A 22,139-nucleotide genomic window follows, 5' to 3' on the forward strand; every position below is an offset into this window, starting at 1 on the left:
CTGGCTTAGCAGAAGATAGAATGGTATAGTTGAGAGAGCCAAGAATGTGGAGTCAGAGAATCCAGGTTCCAGGCCCGATCCTGCCCCTAACTGGCTATGTGACCTTGGGCAACATACTTTGCCTTTCTGTGCCTTAGTTTAGTCATATAAATATGTAAAAAGGTAGGACAAATAACAATAATAATAAATATATTTTAAAATTTTGGCCTGAAAATTATATGTGCTTATGCATATAAAAAGAATTTGTTAAAGTTATCTAAATAACATATAACTAATGGCTCACTAAATATTATTGGATGATGATAATAGCCTCCAGAAATTGCTTATTTATCAATATCCTTTCTTCTTCCAGGGTACTCCTACCCAAAAGACAGCAACATTATTCAGTAAAAAGTAAGTAAAATATCTTCAAGTAAACTTCCTATGAAATTGGGAGCCCTATTTAGCTATTCGGGCAGAGGGAAAAGTCTAGACAAGGAGGGCCTTGTATATGTGTGTGCACACACACACACACACACAAGTCAGTAAACTAATGTCTTTGACTGTATTTCTCAATTCTAATGTTATGACTTACTTGTTTAAATGTAATTAATAATCTCAACTTTCCATTATTAAAAATCAACAGCCTTGTGGTATTAAGAAATAGAAATTTGATTATGTAAAAGAGATGTGGCAGATCTCTTATTTACTGCCTTTTCCCTTTAACAATTTGGATTAGCTTGATGTATCTGGTTTCCTAGTACCATTGGTAGATTAGAATGAAGACTGTCACATGCTAGTATACCACTGCCTAATAAGAGATAGAAGAGAGACAAGCATTATGAGAAAGAGCATCTAACAGTATCCAACACATAATGGTTGCTTGAAAATACTTGTTAAATTGAATAAAAATTTAAGATTCAAATACCTGAGTAGATATTCATCCTGAGGGAATCACTGTGATAGCAAAGTAAAATTGGTATTCACAAAGCTCCTACATTTTCAAGAAAAGGTCAAATTATATTCAATATAATCTGTTTAAGAAGGCATAAAGAAACATATATTCAAAATGGTATGAAATATGATTTAGAGAGAGTTCCATCAAAATGTTTAACATAAAATTATTGGTGCTTAAAGGTCAGCTCCAATTGTCTAGAAAATTTGCTTAAGTAGAATACCCCTTCATACCAGATAAATGAAATATTACATCTTTCAATATTCCTAAATACAATATTCCTGAAACAACTAGGAGAATTTTCTCTAGAACTCCTAGTTTGTTCTCTTATACTCCAACACAAGGGCCCACGATGGAATTGACTGTGTGGATTTCTAGAATAAGGACTGTCTGCCTAAAGAGACTTGGTATCCTGAAGGAAATCTTAGAAAAGAGATCCTGAAAGTCTAGCTAATCATGTCAAACTATAAATGTCTTTCCTCTCATTCTGCTTCAACATCTTGTGGGGCACTGGTACACTGGGCACTAACTCAAGAGACAAGAAAGCTAGGCTACTCCTAGGATTTTCCCTGGGAATGCAATCCCAGAACCTTCTCATGCATATTGGCTCAAATTTCATGGAGAGTGGTGGGAAGATGTGTCAAGGGCTTCTGATTCTAATTTTGACCAAGGTGTTGTACTGAAATGAGTGCTGGCTCCTGTCACCAAGATCAACCATAGCAGCAAATTTGAGAAAAGTAGAGGGAAAGGGGCTGTTTTTGACCTTTAAGGGTGAATAGTGAATTTGTCCTGGGGCAGAGGCATCCCAAAACAGCTGGGTAAGAATAATACAGGAAAGAAATGGGGAAGGTTTCCTCATGCAAATCATATTAAAGCCATAAGGCCTAAATAACTCATCAGTTGAAAGAAAAAAAATCAAGACCACCATAAGAAGGTTTATAAAAAATTATTACAAAATGTTACAGATAACATGAATGAAAGAAAACAACATAATCACGGATAGAAACTCATATCAAAAAAGTAAGAATTGCCTCCAAATGATTAATAAATTCAACTCAATTTCAATCAAACTCTCCAAATGGTTTTTCATGGAATTGAATAAAATAATTCTAAAATATACTCTATATGGAAGAATAAAGGGTCAAGAATAACCTGGACAGTTTTAAAGAGCAGGGAGTGGGGAACATGCCCTTCCAGATATCAGGACTTACTATGATGCTATAGTAATTATTATAGTGTGGTATTGGGACAGGAATAGCAAAACTGCCTAGTGGAATGGAAGAAAGAGTTCAGAAATTGTGCACATAGCAAACTTTGGTATGTGACAGTGATTGCATGTCAAAGGAAAAGGCAGAACGAACTGTTCAATAAGAACAGCAGGGAAAAAAATGGTTATCTATATGAGATTGGATCACTAAATACAGTATATACAAAAGACAAGCCCAGATGTGTTAAAGATGTAAATGCTAAAAAAAAAAAATCTTAAAAACTCTCTATTATTTTCTATGCTACATAATAAATTACCCCCAAAACTTAGTGACTTCAAAGAACAAACATTTATTAGCACAGTTTCTGTGGGCCAAGTGGTACTAGCCAAGTGGTTCTAGCTAGTATCTGTCAGGAAGTTGCAGTTAGGATGTTGACCAAAATTGCAGTCATTAGAAGGTTTGGCTGGAGCTAGAAGTTATATTTCCAAGGTAACTAACTCGCACATCTGGCAAGCTTTTTCTGGTAGTTGACAAAGTCTCAGTTCCTCACTGCATAGACCCTTCCATAAGGCCGCTTGAGTGTCCTCACAACATGACTGCTGTCTTCCTCCAAAGGGTGTGCAGGAAACTGCAATACCTTTATGGTGTAATCTAGGAAGCTGCACTACATACTATGACTTTCACCATATTCCATTCTTTAGAAGTAAGTTATTAAATCCAGCCCAAACTCCAATGGAGGGGAATACTCTTGAAAGGAGGAGTAACAAAGAATCTGTAGACATATTTTTAAACTAACATAGACTTTTAATAGAAAATATAAGTATATTTCAGGTCTTGGGATAGGGAATTTTTTAAAAAAGGACACAGAAAGCATCGATCCTAATTAAAGAAAAGATGGACAAACTAGACCCTATTAAAATTGAGAATTTTTTTTCTTTAACATCTTAGAGCAAGTGAAAGTTATGAAGTTGGGAAGATACATAACAATACACATAATGGAAAAGGATTGATGTCAAGAACATGAAACAAACTCTTACAAATCAATAAGAAAAGCTCAAACTACCTTGTAGATAAATGGGCAAGAAGAAACACATAAAACCAATAAACCTATAACAGATGTTCGCATCATTGTTCATCAGGGAAATGCATATTGAAGCCATAATGAGAGATTATTTTACATCCATTTGATTAGCAAAAGTGTTTAAATCTGATAATATCAAGTGTTGGAGAGGATATGGGTCCACAGAAACTTATACCTTGCTAGAGGGTTATAAGCCAATGAAACTGTTTTGAAAAACAACTTGCCAAAACAAAACCAAAAATAAACAAAACAAAAAATCAGAGAACAAAATTATTTTAGTGATAAATGCTACCAAGAAAATAAAACATGGTAATGGACAGAGAATAACCAATAGGACAGAACATGGGAGGGGGAGCTGCCATTATAAAAGGTTGTCAGGAAAGGGGGTGATAATCCATTTGAATATCAATTAGGAGCCAGATATGCATTCAGGTATGATTTATTTTTTGTTCCAAGTTTTCTAAGCTTCTGGTTAATAGTTTCATGGCATTCTCTTTTTAGGATTTTTTGCTGTCTCTTTTTCATCACCCTATTTTTCATCAGACTGCTGAGCTACATGTTTTTTCATGTAAGATTCATAAATACAGATCTCCTCGTCAATGTACTGCCCAAGGTACTGAGCAGGAGCACCTTGTGGAAGCTCAGATGCTTCTTCTTTCCATCTCTCACACTTGAGACAGAGGACATGTTACCCCACTGATTCCCCAAGAAATATCCTTGAGCAATAGAAGGGAAGTGGGATCCGAGCCTGTAGAAGGGAGGCATGAAACTTGTGGAGGAAAGAGATTTGCTTCAGTTTTTTCCTCACCGTTTGCCTGCTTGACTACCTTCTGTCACCACGTCATCTTTCCAGGATTAACCTTGACCAGTAAAAAGCTCTGTAATAGATTTATGTGGCTCTATGGATCGGCTGAATAGTACTTGATAGTAAACAAATTTGACCATTTGGGGAATTATATAGATGCTAAGAAAAGTTAATTGATAAATTATTCTAGTGAATCTCAAAAATCTGACACAATGGATTCCTGAAATACAGAAGATTACTTACTGCTTATATTATAACTCATAGGTTGTAAGTGACCTTAGCTTAAGATAATTTATAGCAAATACATAAGTATTTGTATTTACATATTTAAATATAAAATAAAAAGTCTGTGAATAAATAAGCCAGGCAAGAAATCAGAAGACTCCACCAATTATCCCCCTTCAAGGACACCAATTTAACAACTATCTAAATAAAGAAAGCACCTTTTTAAGAATCAAAAATCAGGAGAGCACTCACAGTCTGTAGTTTTAACTTCATATTGCTGAAAGAGACACGGAAGAGATAGGAAAAACAGTCTGGAATCATCAACACCCCCCCTTTCCCATCCTCCAGCAGCAAGGGTGTGGTGTGGAGAGCATTTCTGTGTGGTGAGGAGAGAAAGATTGCAGCATTTGTGAGACATTGAACTCAGTGCTTCCCCATTATAACAGAAAACAAAACCAGACCAAACTCACTTGACACCTGCCCACAGAGGGATAATTTAAACCAGCCCTAGCTAGAGGAGATTGCTGATCCCACCTGTCGGAATTTAAGTTTCTGCAAGCCTTGCCACTGCCAAGCTAAAGTACTCTGGAGGCTTATATAAACTTGAAATTCCTAGGTGAGTCCTAGTGCTGCACTAGGCCCAGACACAGTGGACTTGGCAGGGAGTGGGGGTGGTCACAGAGTGGCTAAGGGAGTGCTGGAATCACCCCTCCCCTAATCCCAGGCAGCACAGCTCATGGCTCCAAAAGAGACCGTTTCTGACTGCTCAAGGAGGACTCAAGTTGGGAAGACTTTGTCTTGCATCTTGAATAGCAGCTCAGCCACAGGAAGATAGGGCACCAGTCAGAGTCATGAGGCCCCCTTTCCAGGCCCTAGCTCCCAGATGACATTTCTAGACACACCCTGGGCCAGAAGGGAGCCTGCTACTTTTAAGAGGACTCAGTCCTGGAAGGACACATCACCTGCTAACTGAAAAGCCTCTGGGCCCTAAATAACCAGCAGCGATACTTAGGTACTATGTGGAGGGCTTTAGGTGAGACCCTGAGAATTTCTGGCTTCAGGTGAGACTTAGCATAGTCCCAGCTATTGTGACTATGGGTCAAGATTCCTTCTACTTGAGAAAAACAGAGGAAAAAGCAAAGTGGACTTTGTCTTCCAGCTTGGTCACAGTGAGGTAGAGCACAGAGTGAGCCCTTGGGTTCCCAATTTCAGGACTTGGCTCTTGGAATACATTTCTGGAACTGCCCTAGGCCAGAGGGGATCCCACTGCCCTGAAGGGCAAGTCCCAGGCCAGGCAGCATTCACTACAAGCTAACTGAAGAGCCTTGGGGCCTTCTTTAAGGAAACATTAGTGGTAGTCTGGCAGTACTCCCCATAGGCCTATGGTGGCAGTGGCCATGGTGTGAGGCATCTCTGCTTTTGGAAAGGGGAGGGAAGAATGGGAAGAACTGAGTCTTTTGGTTTGAATGCCAGCTCTTCTGCAGTACAATAGAATATCAGGTAGACTTCTAAAGCTCTTGACTCTAGACCCTGGCCCCTGAAAGCACCTCTGGACATGCACAGGGCCAGGGGTAACTCACCACCCTGAAGGGAAGGACACAAGCCTGGTTGCTTTGCCACCTGCTGATTGTAGAGCCCCCAGGGCCTTGAGTGAACATAGGCCATAGCCAGGGAGTGACTACAGCAGGACTCGGGTAAGACCCAGTGCTGTGCTGGCTTCAGGTCTAACGGTTCAGCACAGTCCTAGTGGTTTTGGCCACAGAGGTACTTGTGTTACACCACCCAGAGCTCCAGGTGACTCAGAAAAGAGAGAGATGCCATTCATCTGGGGGGAAGTAAGGAAAGAGAATACGAACCTCTGCCTGATAATCCAAAGAATTCTTCCAGATTTTGCTTAAAACCATCAAGGTGGTACCTCTACAAGTTGGCAAGAACCACAGTATTACTGGGCTTAGGGTGGCCCCTAAAGCAGATATGGCTTAGATCACAACATCAAAGTCCTTTTGAATATCTGGAAGGCCTTCCCAAGTAGAATGGGTACAAACGAGCCCAGACTGAGAAGACTACAATAAATGCCTAACTCTTCAATGCCCCAGCACCAAACATCTACAGGCATCAAAAACATCCAGGAAAACATGACCTCACCAAACTAACCAAGTAAGTCACCAGGGACCAATCCTGGAGAAACAGAGATATGTGACCTTTCAGGAAGAAATTTAAAATACCTGTTTTGAGGAAACTCAAATTCAAGATAACACAGAGAAGAAACTCAGAATTCTATCAGAAAAATTTAACAAAGAGATTAAAATAATTTAAAAGAATCAAGCAGAAACTCTGGAGTTAAAATGCATTTAGCATAATGAAGAATACACCAGAGTCTTTTAATAGCAGAATTGATCAAGCAGAAGAAAGAATTAGTGAGCTTAAAGACAGGCTAATTGAAAATACACAGTCAGAGGACATAAAAGGAAAAAATAAAATAAAAAACAAAGCACACCTACAGGATCTAGAAAGTAATCTCAAAAGAAAAAATCTAAGAGTTACTGGCCTTAAAGGGGAGATAAACAGATAGGCATAGAAAGTTTATTCAAAGGAATAATAATAAAGAACTTCCCAAACTTAGAGAAAAATATCAATATCCAAATATAGAACACCTACAGATTTAACCCAAAGAAGACTATGTCAAGGCATTTAATAATCAAACTCCCAAAGGTCAAGGATAGAGAAAGGATCATAAATGCAGCAAGAGAAAAGAAAAAAATAATGTACAATGGAGCTGTAATATATCTGGCAGCAGACATTTCAATGAAAATCTTACAGACCAGGGGAGACTGCCATGATATATTTGAAGTGCTAGATGAAATAAACATTTATCCTGTGATAGTATTCTGGTGAAAATGTCCTTCAAACATGAAGGAGAAATACAGGCTTTCTAGACAAACAAAATCTGAGGGACTTCATCAACACCAGACCTAATCTACAAGAAATGCTAAAGGGAGTACATCAGTCAGAAAGAAAAGGACATTAATGAGCAATAAGAAATTATCTGAAGGTACGAAACTACTGCTAATAGTAAGTACACAGAAAAACACAACATTATAACATTGTAACTGTGGTATGTATACTACCTTAAGTAGGAAAACTAAACAATGAACCAATCAAAAACAATAACTATAACAACTTTTCAAAACATAGACAGTATAATAAAATATAAATAGAAACAACAAGAAGTTAAAAAGTGGGGGTACAAAGTTAAGAAACAGAGCCTTTGATTTCTTTTCTCATGTTTGTTTATGCAAGTAATGTTAAGTTGTTATTAGCTTAAAATAATGGGTTATAAGATAGTATTTGCTAACCTCATGGTAATCTCAAAAAACATACAATGAATACACAAAAAAAGCAAAAGAAAAACTAAATTATATCACCAGACAGAATCACCTTTACTAGAAGGAAGAGAGGAAGAAAAGAAAGAAGGAAGAGAAGACCACAAAACAACAAGGAAACAGCAAAATGGCAGAAGTAATTTTTTACTTATCAACAATAACACTGAATGTAAGTGGACTAAACTCTCCAATCAAAGGACATAGACTGGCTGAATGAATTTACAAACAGGACCCAAAGATCTGTTGCCTAAAAGAAACACACTTCAGGCAAGAATAACTATTCTTATATAAGACAAAATAGATTTAAAGAGTAAAAAAAAAAAAAAAAAAAAAAACAAGATTGAACCACGAAGAAATCCAAACCTGAAAAGACCAATAACAAGTAATGAGATCAAAGCTGTAATAAATAGTCTCCCAGTAACGAAAAGCTCAGGACCTGATGACTTCACTCCTGAATTCTACCAAACATTTAAAGATGAACTACAGGGGTTGCAATCCTAGTCTCTGATAAAACAAACTTTAAACTGTTACAAATATCAAAAGAGACAAAGAAGGGCATCACATAATGGTAAAGGGATCAATGCAACATGAAAAGCTAAATATCCTAAATATATATGCACCCAATACAGGAGCACCCAGATTCATAAAGCAAGTTCTCAGAGACCTACAAAGAGACTTAAACTCCCACACAATAATACTGGGAGACTTTAACACCCCACTGTCAATATTAGATGGATCAACAAGGCAGAAAATTAACAAGAATATCCAGGACTTGAACTCAGCTCTGGACCAAGCAGATCTAATAGACATCTTCAGAACTCTCCACCCCAAATCAACAGAATATACATTCTTCTCAGCACCACACTGCACTTATTCCAAAATTGACCACATAATTGGAAGTAAAACACTCCTCAGCAAATGTAAAAGAATGGAAATCATAACAAACAGCCTCTCAGACCACAGTGCAATCAAATTAGAACTCAGGATTAAGAAAGCCACTCAAAGCCACACAACTACACGGAAACTAAACAACCTGCTCCTGAATGACTACTGGGTAAATAACGAAATGAAGGTAGAAATAAACAAGTTCTTTGAAACCAATGAGAACAAAGACACAATCTACCAGAATCTCAGGGACACATTTAAAGCAATGTGTAGAGAGAAATTTACAGCACTAAATGCCCACAAGAGAAAGAGGAAAGATCTAAAATCAACACCCTAACATCACAATTAAAAGAACTAGAGAAGCAAGAGCAAACAAATTCAAAAGCTAGCAGAAGGCAAGAAATAACTAAGATCAGAACAGAACTGAAGGAGATAGAGACACGAAAAACCCTTCAAAAAATCAGTGAATCCAGGAGCTGGTTTTTTGAAATGATCAACAAAATAGATAGATCACTAGCCAGACTAATAAAGAAGAAAACAGAGAATCAAATAGACGCAATAAAAATGATAAAGGGGATATCACCACTGATCCCACAGAAATATAAACTACATCAAAGAATACTATAAACACTTCTATGCAAATAAACTAGAAAATCTAGAAGAAATGGATAAGTTCCTGGATACATACACCCTCCCAAGACTAAACCAGGATGAAGCTGAATCCCTGAATAAACCAATAACAAGTTCTGAAATTGAGACAGCAATTAATAGCATACCAACCAAAAAAAGTCCAGGACCAGATGGATTCCCAGCCAAATTCTACCAGAGGTACAAAGAGTAGCTGGCACCATTCCTTCTGAAACTATTCCAAACAATAGAAAAAGAGGGAATCCTCCCTAACTCATTTTATGAAGCCAGCATTATCCTGATACCAAAACCTGGCAAAGACACAACAAAATAAGAAAATTTCAGGCCAGTGTCCCTAATGAACATCGATTTGAAAATCCACAATAAAATACTGGCAAACCAAATCCAGCAGCACATCAAAAAGCTCGTCCACTACGATCAAGTTGGCTTCATCCCTAGGATGCAAGGCTGGTTCAACATACGCCAATCAATAAACGTAATCCATCACATAAACAGAACCAGTGACAAAAACCACATGATTATCTCAATAGATGCAGAAAAGGCTTTCGACAAAATTCAACAGCGCTTCATGCTAAAAACTCTCAATAAACTAGGTATTGATGGAACATTTCTCAAAATAATGAGAGCTATTTATGACAAACCCACAGCCAATATCATACTGAATGGGCAAAAACTGGAGGCATTCCCTTTGAATACCAACACAAGACAAGGCTGCCCTCTCTCACCACTCCTATTCAACATAGTATTGGAAGTTCTGGCCAGGGCAATCAAGCAAGAGAAAGAAATAAAAGGTATTCAATTCCAAAAAGAGGAAGTCAAATTGTCTGTGTTTGCACATGACATGATTGTATATTTAGAAAACCCCATCGTCTCAGCCCCAAATCTCCTTAAGCTGATAAGCAACTTCAGCAAAGTCTCAGGATACAAAATCAATGTGCAAAAATCACAAGCATTCCTGTACACCAATAATAGACAAACAGAGAGCCAAATCATGAGTGAACTCCCATTCACAATTGCTACAAAGAGAATTAATATACCTAGGAATACAACTTACAAGGCATGTGAAGGAACTCTTCAAGGAGAACTACAAACCACTCCTCAAGGAAATAAGAGAGGATACAAACAAATGGAAAAACATTCCATGCTCATGGATAGGAATAATCAATGTCATGAAAATGGCCATACTTCCCAAAGTAATTTATAGATTCAGTGCTATCCCTATCAAGCTACCAATGACTTTCTTCACAGAATTGGAAAAAACTACTTTAAATTTCATATGGAACCAAAAAAGAGCCCATATAGCCAAGACAATCCTAAGCAAAAAGAACAAAGCTGGAGGCATCGTACTACCTGACTTCAAACTATACTACAAGGCTACAGTAACCAAAACAGCATGGTACTGGTACCAAAACAGATATATAGACTAATGGAACAGAACAGAGGCCTCAGAAATAATGCCACACATCTACAACAATTGATCTTTGACAAACCTGACAAAAACAAGCAATGGGGAAAGGATTCCCTATTTAATAAACGGTGTTGGGAAAACTGGCTAGCCATATGTAGAAAGCTGAAACTGGATCCCTTCCTTACACCTTATACAAAAATTAACTCAAGATGGATTAAAGACTTAAATGTAAGACCTAAAACCATAAAAACCCTAGAAGAAAACCTAGGCAATACCATTTAGGACATAGGCATGAGCAAATACTTCATGACTAAAACACCAAAAGCAAAGGCAACAAAAACCAAAATAGATAAATGGGATATACTTAAACTAAAGAGCTACTGCACAGCAAAAGAAACTATCATCAGAGTGAACAGGCAACCTACAGAATGGGAGAAAATTTTTGCAATCTATCCATCTGACAAAGGGCTAATATCCAGAATCTACAAAGAACTTAAACAAATTTACGAGAAAAACAAACAAACAACTCCACCAAATAGTGGGCAAAGGATATGGACAGACGCTTTCCAAAAGAAGACATTTATGCAGCCAACAAACATGAAAAAAAGCTCATCATCACTGGTCATTAGAGAAATGCAAATCAAAACCACAATGAGATACCATCTCACACCAGTTAGAATGGCGATCATTAAAAAGTCAGGAAACAACAGATGCTGGGGAGAATGTGGAGAAATAGGAACGCTCTTACACTGTTGGTGGGAGTGTAAATTAGTTCAACCATTGTGGGAGATCATGTGGCATTTCCTCATGGATCTAGAACTAGAAATACCATTTTACCCAGCAATTCCATTACTGGGTATATCCCCAATGGACTATAAATCATTCTACTAAAAAGACACATGCACACGTATGTTTATTGTGGCACTGTTCACAATAGCAAAGACTTGGAACCAACCCAAATGCTCATCAATGATACACTGGATAAAGAAAATGTGGCACATATACACCATGGACTACTATGCAGCCATAAAAAAGGATGAGTTCATGTACTTGGCAGGGCCATGGATGAAGCTGGAAACCATCATTCTCAGCAAACTAACACAGGAACAGAACACCAAACACCACGTGTTCTCACTCATAAGTGGGAGTTGAACAAGAGAACACATGGACACAGAGGGGAACATCACACACTGCGGCCTGTCAGGGGGTGGGGGGTTAGGGGAGGGATAGCATTAGGAGAAATACCTAATGTAGATTATGGGTTGATGGGTGCAGCAAACCACCATGGCACGTGTATACAAATGTAATAAACCTGCACATTCTGCACATGTACCCCAGAATTTAAAGTATAATTTAAAAATAAATAAAGATGAACTAATACCAATCCTATTCAAACTATTCCAAAATACAGAAGAGGAGGGAATACTTCCAAACTCATTCTGTAAGGTCAATATTACCCTGACACCAAAACCAGACAAAGACACATCAAAAAAGAAAATTACAGGCCAAAATATCTGATGAATATTGGTGCAAAATCCTCCACAAAATACTAGCAAACCAAATTCAACAATGCATTAAAAAGATCATATATCATGACCTGGGATGCAGGGATAGTTCGACATACATAAATCAACCAATGTGATTCATTATATCAACAGAATGAAGGACAAAAACCCTATGATCATTTCAATTGATGCTGAAAAAGCAATTGATATAATTCAACAATGCTTCATGATAAAAGCCCTCAAAGAATTGGAGATAGAAAGAACATAGCTCAACGTAATAAAAGCCATATATGACAGACCCACAGCTAGTATCATACTGAATAAGGAAAAACTGAAGCCCTTTCCTCTAATATCTGGAACATGTCCACTTTCATGACTGTTATTCAGTATAGTACTGGACATCCTAGCTAGAGCAATCAGAAAAGAGAAATAAAGAAAGAACATCCAAATTGGAAAGAAAGAAGTCAAATTCTGCTTGTTTTCAGATGATATTATATTTGGAAAAAAATTAAAGAATCCACCAAAAAAAACTGTTTAGAACTGATGAACAAATTCAGTAAAGTTGCAGGATACAAAATCAACATACAAAAATCAGTAACTTTTTTTATAAGTTATTGGGGTACAGTTGGTATTTGGTCACATGAGTAAGTTCTTTAGTGGTGATTTGTGAGATTCTGTTGCAACCATCACCCCAGCAGTACGCACTGCACTATATTTGCAGTCTTTTTAAAAATATTTTTGTCCCTACATTTTTGTCCCTCACCCCCTACCACTCTTCCCCACAAGTCCCCAAAGTCCATTGTATCATTCTTATGCCTTTGCATCCTCATAGCTTAGCTCCCACATATCAGTAATAACATATGATGTTTGGTTTTCCATTCCTGAGTTACTTCACTTAGAATAATGGTCTCCAATCTCATCCAGGTTGCTGCAAATGCCATTATTTCATTTCTTTTTATGGCTGAGTAGTATTCCATCATATAAATATACCACAATTTTTTTATCCATTAGTTGATTCATGGGCATTTGGGTTGGTTCCATGATTTTGCAATTGCAAATTGTGCTGCTATAAACATGAGTGTGCAAATATCTTTTTTGTATGATGACTTCTCCTCCTGGTAGATATCCAGTAGTGGAATTGCTGGATCAAATGGTAGTTCTACTTTTAGTTGTTTAAAGAATCTCCACACTGTTTTCCATAGTGTTTGTACTAGTTTATATTCCAACCAGCAGTGTAGAAATGTTCCCTCTTCACCACATCCACGTCAACATCTACTGGTTTTTGATTTTTTGATTATGGCCATTCTTGCAAGAGGAAGGTGGTATCACATTGTGGTTTTGATTTGCATTTCCTTGATCATTAATGATATTGAGCATTTTTTCATATGTTTGTTGGCCATTTATATATCTTCTTTTGAGAATTTTCTATTCTTGCCCTTAGGCTAATTTTTAATGGGATTGTTTGGTTTTTCTTGCTGACTTGTTTGAGTTTGTTCTAGATTCTGAATACAGATTCTGAATAGTCCCTTGTCAGATGTATAGATTGCAAAGATTTTCTGCCACTCTGTGGACTGTTTACTCTGCTGACTATTCCTTTTGCCATACAAAAGCTCTTTAGTTTAATTAAGTCCCAACTATTTATCTTTGTTTTTATTGCATTTGCTTTTGGGTTCTTGGTCAGGAAATCCTTGCCTAAGCCAATGCCTAAAAGGGGTTTTCCAATGTTATCTCCTAGAATTTTTATAGTTTCAGGTCTTAAAGTCCTTAATCCATCTCGAGTTGATTTTTGTATCAGGCAAGAGATGAGGATCCAATTTCATTCTCCTACATGTGGCTATCCAATGATCCCAGCACTATTTGTTGAAAAAGGTGTCCTTTCCCCATATTATGTTTTGTTTGCTTTGTCAAATATCAGTTGGCTATAAGTATTTGGGTTTATTTCTGAGTTCTCTATTCTGTTCCATTGGTCTATGTGCCTATTTTTATACCAGTACCATGCTGTTTTGGTGACTATGGCCTTATAGATTTGTTTGAAGTCAGGTAGTGTCATGCCTCCAGATTTGTTCTTTTTGCTTAGTCTTGCTTTGGCTATGCGGGCTCCTTTTTTGTTTTATATCAATTTTAGATTTTTTTTTTCTATTTCTGTGAAGAATGATGGTGGTATTTTGATGGGGATTGCATTCAATTTGTAGACTGCTTTTGGCAGTATGTCATTTTCACAATATTGATTCTACCCATCCGTGAGCATGGGATGTGTTTCCATTTGTTTGTCATCTATGATTTCTTTCAGCAATGTTTTTCAGTTTTTCTTGTAGAGGTCTTTCAACTCCTTGTTTAGGTAAATTCTTGAATATTTTATTTTATTTTTGAGCTACTGCAAAAGGGGTTGAATTCTTGATTTGATTCTCCACTTGGTCACTCACTGTTGGTATATAGAAGAGCTACTGATTTGTGTACATTAATCTTGTATCCGGAAACTTTGCTGAATTCTTCTATCAGTTCTAGGAGCCTTCTGGAGGAGTCCTTAGGGTTTTCAAGGTAAACGATCATATCATCAGCAAACAGTGACAGTTTGACTTCCTCTTTACCTATTTGGGTGCCCTTTATTTTTTTCTCTTGTCTGATTGCTCTGGCTAAGACTTACAGTACTATGTTGAAGAGGAGTAGTGAGAGTGGGCATCCTTGTCTTATTCCAGTTCTCAGAGGGAATGCTTTCAACTTTTCCCCATTCAGCATTATAGTGGCTGGCGATTTCTCATAGATAGCTTTTATTACATTGAGGTATCTCCCTTGTATGCCAATTTAGCTAGGAGTTTTAATCATAAAGCGATGCTGTACTTTGTCAAATGCTTTTTCTTCATCTATTGAGATGATCATGTGATTTTGGTTTTAATTCTGTTTATGTGGCATATAACCTTTATTGACTTGTATATATTAAACCATCTCTGCATCCCTGGTATGAAACCCACTTGATCATGATGGATTATCTTTTTGATATGTTGTTGGATTCAGTTAGCTAGTATTTTGTTAAGGATTTTAGTATCTAACTTCATCAAGGATATCAATCTGTAGTTTTCTTTTTTGGTTGTCTCCTTTCCTGGTCTTGGTATTAGGGTGATGCTGGCTTCACAGAATGAATTGGGGGGTGGGGGTTCCCTCTTTCTCTATCTTGTGGAATAGTGTCAAAATGGTTGGTACTAATTCTTCTTTGAATGTCTTGTAGAATTCTTCTGTGAATCCGTCTGGTCCTGGACTTTTTTTTGTGTTGGTAATTTTCAAATTGCCATTTCTATCTCACTGCTTGTTATTGGTCTGCTCAGTGTATCTAATTCTTCCCAGTTTAAGCTAGGAGGGTTGTATCTTTCCAGGAATTTATCTGTCTCTTCTAGATTTTATCGTTTATATGTGTAAAGGTGTTCATAATAACCTTGAATAATCTTTTGTATTTCTGTGGTGTCAGTTGTAATATCTCCTGTTTCATTTCTTAATGAGGTTATTTGGATTTTCTCTCTTGCTTTCTTTATTTATATTGCTAATGAGCTATCAATTTTATCTCTCTTTTCAAAGAACCAGCTTTTTGTTTCATTTATCTTTTGTATTTCTTTTGTTGTTGTTGTTTGTTTCAATTACATTTAGTTCTGCTCTGATCTTTGTTATTTCCTTTCTTCTGCTGGGTTTGGTGTGGTTTGTTCTTGTTTCTGTAGTTCCTTGAGGTGTGACCTTCGAATGTCAGCTTGTGCTCTTTCAGTCTTTTTGATGTAGGTGTTCAGGGCTATAAACTTTCCTCTTAGCACCACCTTTGCTGTATCTCAGATGTTTTGACAGGTTGTGTCATTATTGTCCTTCAGTTAGAAGAATTTTTTAATTTCCATCTTCATTTCATTTTTGACCCAATGCTCATTCAGGAGCAGGTTATATTATGTCCATGTATTTGCATGGTTTTGAAGGTTCCTTTTGGTGTTGATTTCCAGTTTTATTCCACTGTGGTCTGAGAGAGTGCTTGATATAATTTCAATTTTCTTAAATTTATTGAGCCTCATTTTATGGCCTATCATATGGTATATCTTGGAGAAAGTTCCATGTGCTGTTGAATAGAATGTGTATTGTGCAGTTGTTGGATAAAATGTTCTGTATGTATCTGTTAAGTCCATTTGTTCCAAGATATAGTTTAAATCCATCGTTTCTTTGTTGACTTTCTGTGTGATGACCGATCTACTGCTGTCAGTGGAGTATTGAAGTCCCCCACTATTATCATGTTGCTGTCTATCTCATTTCTTAAGTCTATTAGTAATTGTTTTATAAATTATGGAGCTCCAATGTTAGGTGCATATATGTTTAGGATTGTGATATTTTCCTGTTGGACAAGGCCTTTCGCCATTATACAATGTCCCTCTTTCTCTTTTTTAACTGCTGTTGCTTTAAAGTTTGTTTTGTCTGATATAAGAATAGCTACCTCTTCCTTGAATATTTCTCCCTTCACTTCTTGTTTCATTTTTTGGATTTCCTTGCATTGGGCTTTGCCTTTCTCTGGTGCCTCCCTGATTAACTTAATAATTAACCTCCTGAATTCTTTCTCAGGTAAATCAGAGATTTTTTTTTCTTGGTTTGAATCAACTGCTGTTGAACTAGTGTGATTTTGGGGGGTGTTAAAGAGCCTTGTTTTGTCGTATTACCAGAGTTGGTTTTCTGGTTCCTTCTCATTTGGGTAGGCCCTGTTAGAGAGAAGGTCTAGGGCTGAAGGCTGTTGTACAGATTCTTTTGTCCCACGGGGGTGTTCCCTTGATGTAATACTCTCCCCCTTTTCCTAAGAATGTGGATTCCTGTGAGCAGAACTGCAGTGATTGTTGCCTCTCTTCTGGGTTTAGCCACCCAACAAATCTACCAGGTTCCAGGCTGGTACCAGGGGTTGTCTGCACAGAGTCCTGTCATATGAACTGTCTATGGGTCTTTCAGCCATGGATACCAACACAGTATTTGGGGTGTCTTCTGGGTCCTGCAGGAGCAGTCCACTTCCTTCAGAGGATCTGTAGGTCCTCTCAGAATTGCTAGTTTGTTCTTGAAGTTGATCTGGAGCTAAAATTCACTACGCGAGCCTCTGCATGCTTCTCTCCCTGTCTGAGTTGGAGTTGCAATCTAGTCCTGCCTCCCATCCACCATGATGACCTGTCCCTACTTTGTGAAAATCAGTAGCGTTTCTATATGCCAACAGTGAACAATCTGAAAAAAAATAAAAATAATTCCACTTATCATAGCCACAAATAAAATTAAATATCTAGGAATTAACCAAAGAAGTGAAAGATCTTTATAATGAAAAATGTAAAACACTGATGAAAGAAATGGAAGAGGACACCAAAAAATGGAAAGTTATTCCAAGTTCATGGATTGCAAGAATTAATATTGTTAAAATATCCATACTACCCAAAGCAATCTACAGATTTAGTGCAATTTTTATCAAAATACCAATGACATTCTTCACATAAATTTAAAAAAATATTCTAAAATTTATAGGGAGCCACTAAAGACCCAGAATAGCCAAAACTATCCTAAGCAAAAAGAATAAAACAGGAGGAATCACATTACTTGACTTCAAATTATACTACAGAGCTATAGTGACCAAAGCAGCATGGTACTGGCATAAAAACAGACACGTATACCAATGGAACATAATAGAGAACCCAGAAACAAATCTGCACACCTACAGTGAACTCATTGTTGACAAAAGTGCCAAGAACAAACACGGGTGAAAAGACAGTCTCTTCAATAAATGGTGCTGAGAAAACTGGATATCCATATGCAGAAAAATGAAACGAAATCCCTGTCTCTCACCATATACAAAAATCAAATCAAAATGGATTAAAGTCTTAAATCTAAGACCTCAGCCTATGAAACTAGCACAAGAAAACATCAGAGAAACTCTCCAGTACATTGGTCTGAACAAAAATTTCTTGAGTAATACAAGCACAGGCAACCAAGACAAAAGTGGACAAATGGGTTCTCATCAAGTTATAAAGCTTCTGCACAGCAAATGAAACAATCAACAAAGTGAAGAGACACTTCACAGAATAGGGGAAAATATTTGCAAACTACTCTTCGGACAAGCGATTAATAACCAGGGTATACAAGGAGCTCAAATAACTTTATAGGAAATAAGTCTAATAATCTGATTTAGAATGGGCAAAAGATTTGAATAGACATTTCTCAAAAGAATACATACAAATGGCAAACAGGCATGTGAAAGGTACTTGACATCATTGATCATCAGAGAAATGCAAATCAAAACTACAACGAGATATCATCTCACCCCAGTTAAAATGGCTTTATCCAAAAAGGCAATAACAAATACTGGCAAAGATATGGAGAAAAGGGAACACTGATACATTGTTAGTGGGAATGTAAGTTAGTACAACCACTATGGAGAACAGTTTGGAGGTTCCTCAAAAAACTAAAAATAGAGCTACCATATGATCCAGCAATCCCACTGCTGGGTATATACTCAAAACAAAGGAAATCAGTACATTGAAGAGCTATCTACACTTTCATGTTCATTGCAGCACTGTTCACAATAGCCAAAATTTGGAATCAACCTAAGTGCCCATCAACAGATGAATGAATAAAGAAAATATGGTACATCTACACAATAGAGTGCTATTCAGCCATAAAAAGAAAATGAGATTCCATCATTTGCATTGGAACTGGAGGCCATTATGCTAAATGAAATTACCCATGCACAGAAAGACACACATCACATGTTCTCATTTATTTGTCAAACCTAAAAATCAATACAATTGAACTCATGAAGATAGAGAGTAGAATAATGGTTACCAGAGGTTGTGAAGGATGATGGCAGGGAGGTGAGAATGCTTAGTGGTTTTTTTTTTTTTTAAGTAAGACCTAGTATTTGATAGCAAAACAGGGTGACTATAATCGATAACAATTTAATTATACATTTTTAAATAACTAAGTATAATTGGTTTGTAAATACAATGGATAAATGCTTGAGGAGATGGGTACATCATTTTACATGATGTGATTATTACTCATCGCATGCCTGTTTCAAAACATCTCATATACCCCATAAATATACACACCTACTATGTACCCACAAAATTTTTTTCAGTGCGTGAATAGACTTGGGGCTTTAGGCAAGGCTAGACCAAGAAACCTCAAAACAATGTCTTGGGACATCATTTCTTTTTCTTCTCTCTTCAGATGGGCCTCCTCCTTCTAGTGGCAAGATGGCTGCCAACAATCCAGATGTCGTACTACCAGATTAGCAACCTTTGCAGAATAAAAGTCTTTTCCAACAGGTTCAGCAGTAAAGTCCAGAAAAGGTCATAAACTGGCCTATCTGAGGTCAATTGCCTACCCTGTCCCACAGTCAATGTGGCCAGAGGGATGGAGTACTCTGATTGGTCAAGCTTATGTCATATGTTCAGCCCCTTACTAAGGATTAAGAGCAGTAAAAGAAGAAGAACAAAGTAAGGGAATGACCTAAACTATATGGAATGCATTTCTCCCACTAAAAGGGGCTCAGTGCCTATGGAAGAGAAAAGGGATGCTGGACATGCAAAAGCAGAGGTCTACTTCATTGCTAAACTCTGTGTCTTCCTATAAGCAAAAATTATAACTTCTAAAGATAGTAGATTAAGATGGTGAAAGCTTCTACAAAGAGCTCAGTTTAAGAACCATGTAAATAATCAGGTCACTAGGGCTAAAGTAAGCAACAGTTCTAAAATAAGTAGAATATGACTGGTACAAATTGCTTCACCAACTCAAAGTAGCATATATATCACACCTCTTATTTTTCCAATTAATTGCTGAAACACTCACATGCCTTACTAATAGGATATACTCTACATTATTTTCCAGTACAAGAGAAAATTATTTTAAATGGTAAGGTTTTAGGTCTAAAAGTGTCTCAATTTTAAGAAAGCTGATATCAAGCAGGTCATATTTTCTAGGCATTGTGCAATGACTATAGAAATTATGAAAATGTGTAACCAACCAGTAATATCTAGCCACATGCAAATTTTATAAAAGATCCTTTTAATTAACTTCTGGATTAAATGGAAAATCCAAACTGAGATTACTTTTATAGGGTCAGTTAAATGCTAAGGAGGAAGCATAGAGAGTAGAAGAATGGTTACCAGAGGCTGTAACCTTCTTAATTTAAGGTAAAAAATTCTACCCTATTAGCTTAGTATTAGATGAAAACAGAAATTCTTGTCACATACAGGCACTATTCACTGCAGTGAAGTATATCTTTTCAGAAAGTTGCATAAAATCGAATAAAATACCATGTATTAAATTTTAAAAAACTGGATATATTTGAACTCCTTCTTGAAGTTATTCCTCCCTCCTAAATTGTCAGGAGCCTTTATAGCTCTCAAGTCCAAGGGCAGGGAGGGGTCATTCTAGCATTCACACCAGCCAGGAGCCAACCTGGGACTCCTTGGTCCACTGCCATTGCTTTGTGAGAACACATAATGTCACTGTTGAAAACTGATCCTACACAACGTGGTCAAGTAATTTATTGTACAAATTGAGACACTTGTGATAATAGAAAGGAACGCTGTTAATAATTATGCCAGGACTGTTTCAGAAAACCAGGATGTATGGTTACCTTCTATGTAATTCGAGATCTTGTTCACCCTATGTGGTTTGCTGAGGCAGGTGGGTTTCATTCTTCAGTGCTAAGTGCAGATAACAGTGTCCCATGCTTAGAATCTCAGTGCCAGACTCAAGGTGCACCTCTTCTTCCATTCAAATACTCAGCCCTACTCAGCCCTCTGCTCCAAGGTCAAGCTCCTAGAGGATCAAGATGAACTCCGGTTTCTGCCTCCCTCACCCTTGCGTCTCCAGGATGCCCTTCAGGAAGTCAGGCTACTCTCTGGAGAACCACCCCTTTGGAGGTCAGAAGTCACCTTCCAAAGACTCACCACCCAAACGCAAACAGCTCAATGATACACTCCAAGGAAAGCTCCAAGGTGCACACCTTTCCTTCCAGACACCTTCCACACTCCTTTGAAGGTTCTGCATCTGGAGAAGAGAAACAGTTCACTAAAAGCCAGTGTTAGAGACACCATTCGTTTCTACGGTCAAACCTGAGTTTTCTGAGCTGTTATCAACTGGCCTGTTTAGGCAACATCTCTACACTTCTATATTTCTTTTTTTGTCTTTTTTTAGATGGAGTCTCACCCTGTTGCCCAGGCTGGAGTGCAATGACATTATCTCAGCTCACTGCAACTTCCACCACCCAGGTTCAAATTATTCTCCTGCCTCAGCCTCCCAAGTAGCTGGGGTTACAGGCGCCCACCACCACGCCCGGCTAATTTTTGTATTTCTAGTAGAGACGGGGTTTCACCACATTGGTCAGGCTGGTCTCCAACTCCTGACCTCGTGATCTGCCCACCTCAGCCTCCCAAAGTGCTGGGATTACAGGCGTGAGCCATCGCACCCGGCCTACTTCTACATTTCAAAATAATTATTTATCAGAATGATGAGTTCATATTGCTCATGATTTGAGGAAAAAAGGGAAAGGAAGAAAAAGAATATTTGTTAAATCCTTAGTACTGTGTAGTGTTGGGAATACATGGATGAAGAAGACATAATAGCTGGTTTTGAGAAGGTGGGAAGGAGAGACAGATATATCACATGTGTATATATGATAAGTCCAATAACAGAAACATAGAAGGAGTAATTCTCCATGTCTACGTCCAATAAGAGGTGACATTAAATCTGTGAATTATGATAGACTTGGAAGAAAAATGACATGCCACATATTAGATAAGCTGACCATGTGTTAGCAAAGCCATTCTTTACTGAAGGACTAAAAACATTTTCCATCCTAGATGAATATCTCAAATGGAAGTACCAAATACAAGTATCCCCCAAAATGAGAACTTAGTCTATCAAGTTGTCTGGAGTTGGTAATTTTTTTTTTTTTTTTTTTTTTTTTTGTTTACAGATGAGCTGGTCAAATGGTAGCTCTCTCTTTTTTTTTTTTCTGGTGATTTTTTATTATTATACTTTAAATTCTGGGATACGTGTGCAAAAC

General features: G+C 37.4%; 1 protein-coding gene across 3 annotated transcripts in view; it reads left to right on the plus strand.

Moving 5' to 3' along the window:
* TMCO5A (transmembrane and coiled-coil domains 5A) overlaps positions 1-19,721 on the plus strand; it is a 32,437-nt gene extending 12,716 nt beyond the window's left edge. For 2 of the 3 annotated variants that reach the window (XM_019010308.4, XM_055363267.2), the window contains exons 11-12: positions 353-393; positions 3,725-4,111. In XM_019010308.4, the coding sequence (XP_018865853.4) occupies positions 353-393; positions 3,725-3,923 (240 nt within the window). In that variant the 3' untranslated portion in view covers positions 3,924-4,111. Of the gene's footprint in view, positions 1-352; positions 394-3,724; positions 4,112-19,291 lie in introns of those variants that run through there. The other variant, XM_004055949.5, reaches the window with a different exon arrangement.
* The last annotated feature ends 2,418 nt before the right edge of the window (positions 19,722-22,139 follow it).

This window comes from Gorilla gorilla, chromosome 16 (assembly GCF_029281585.2).
Source record: "Gorilla gorilla gorilla isolate KB3781 chromosome 16, NHGRI_mGorGor1-v2.1_pri, whole genome shotgun sequence".
NCBI lineage: Eukaryota > Metazoa > Chordata > Mammalia > Primates > Hominidae > Gorilla > Gorilla gorilla.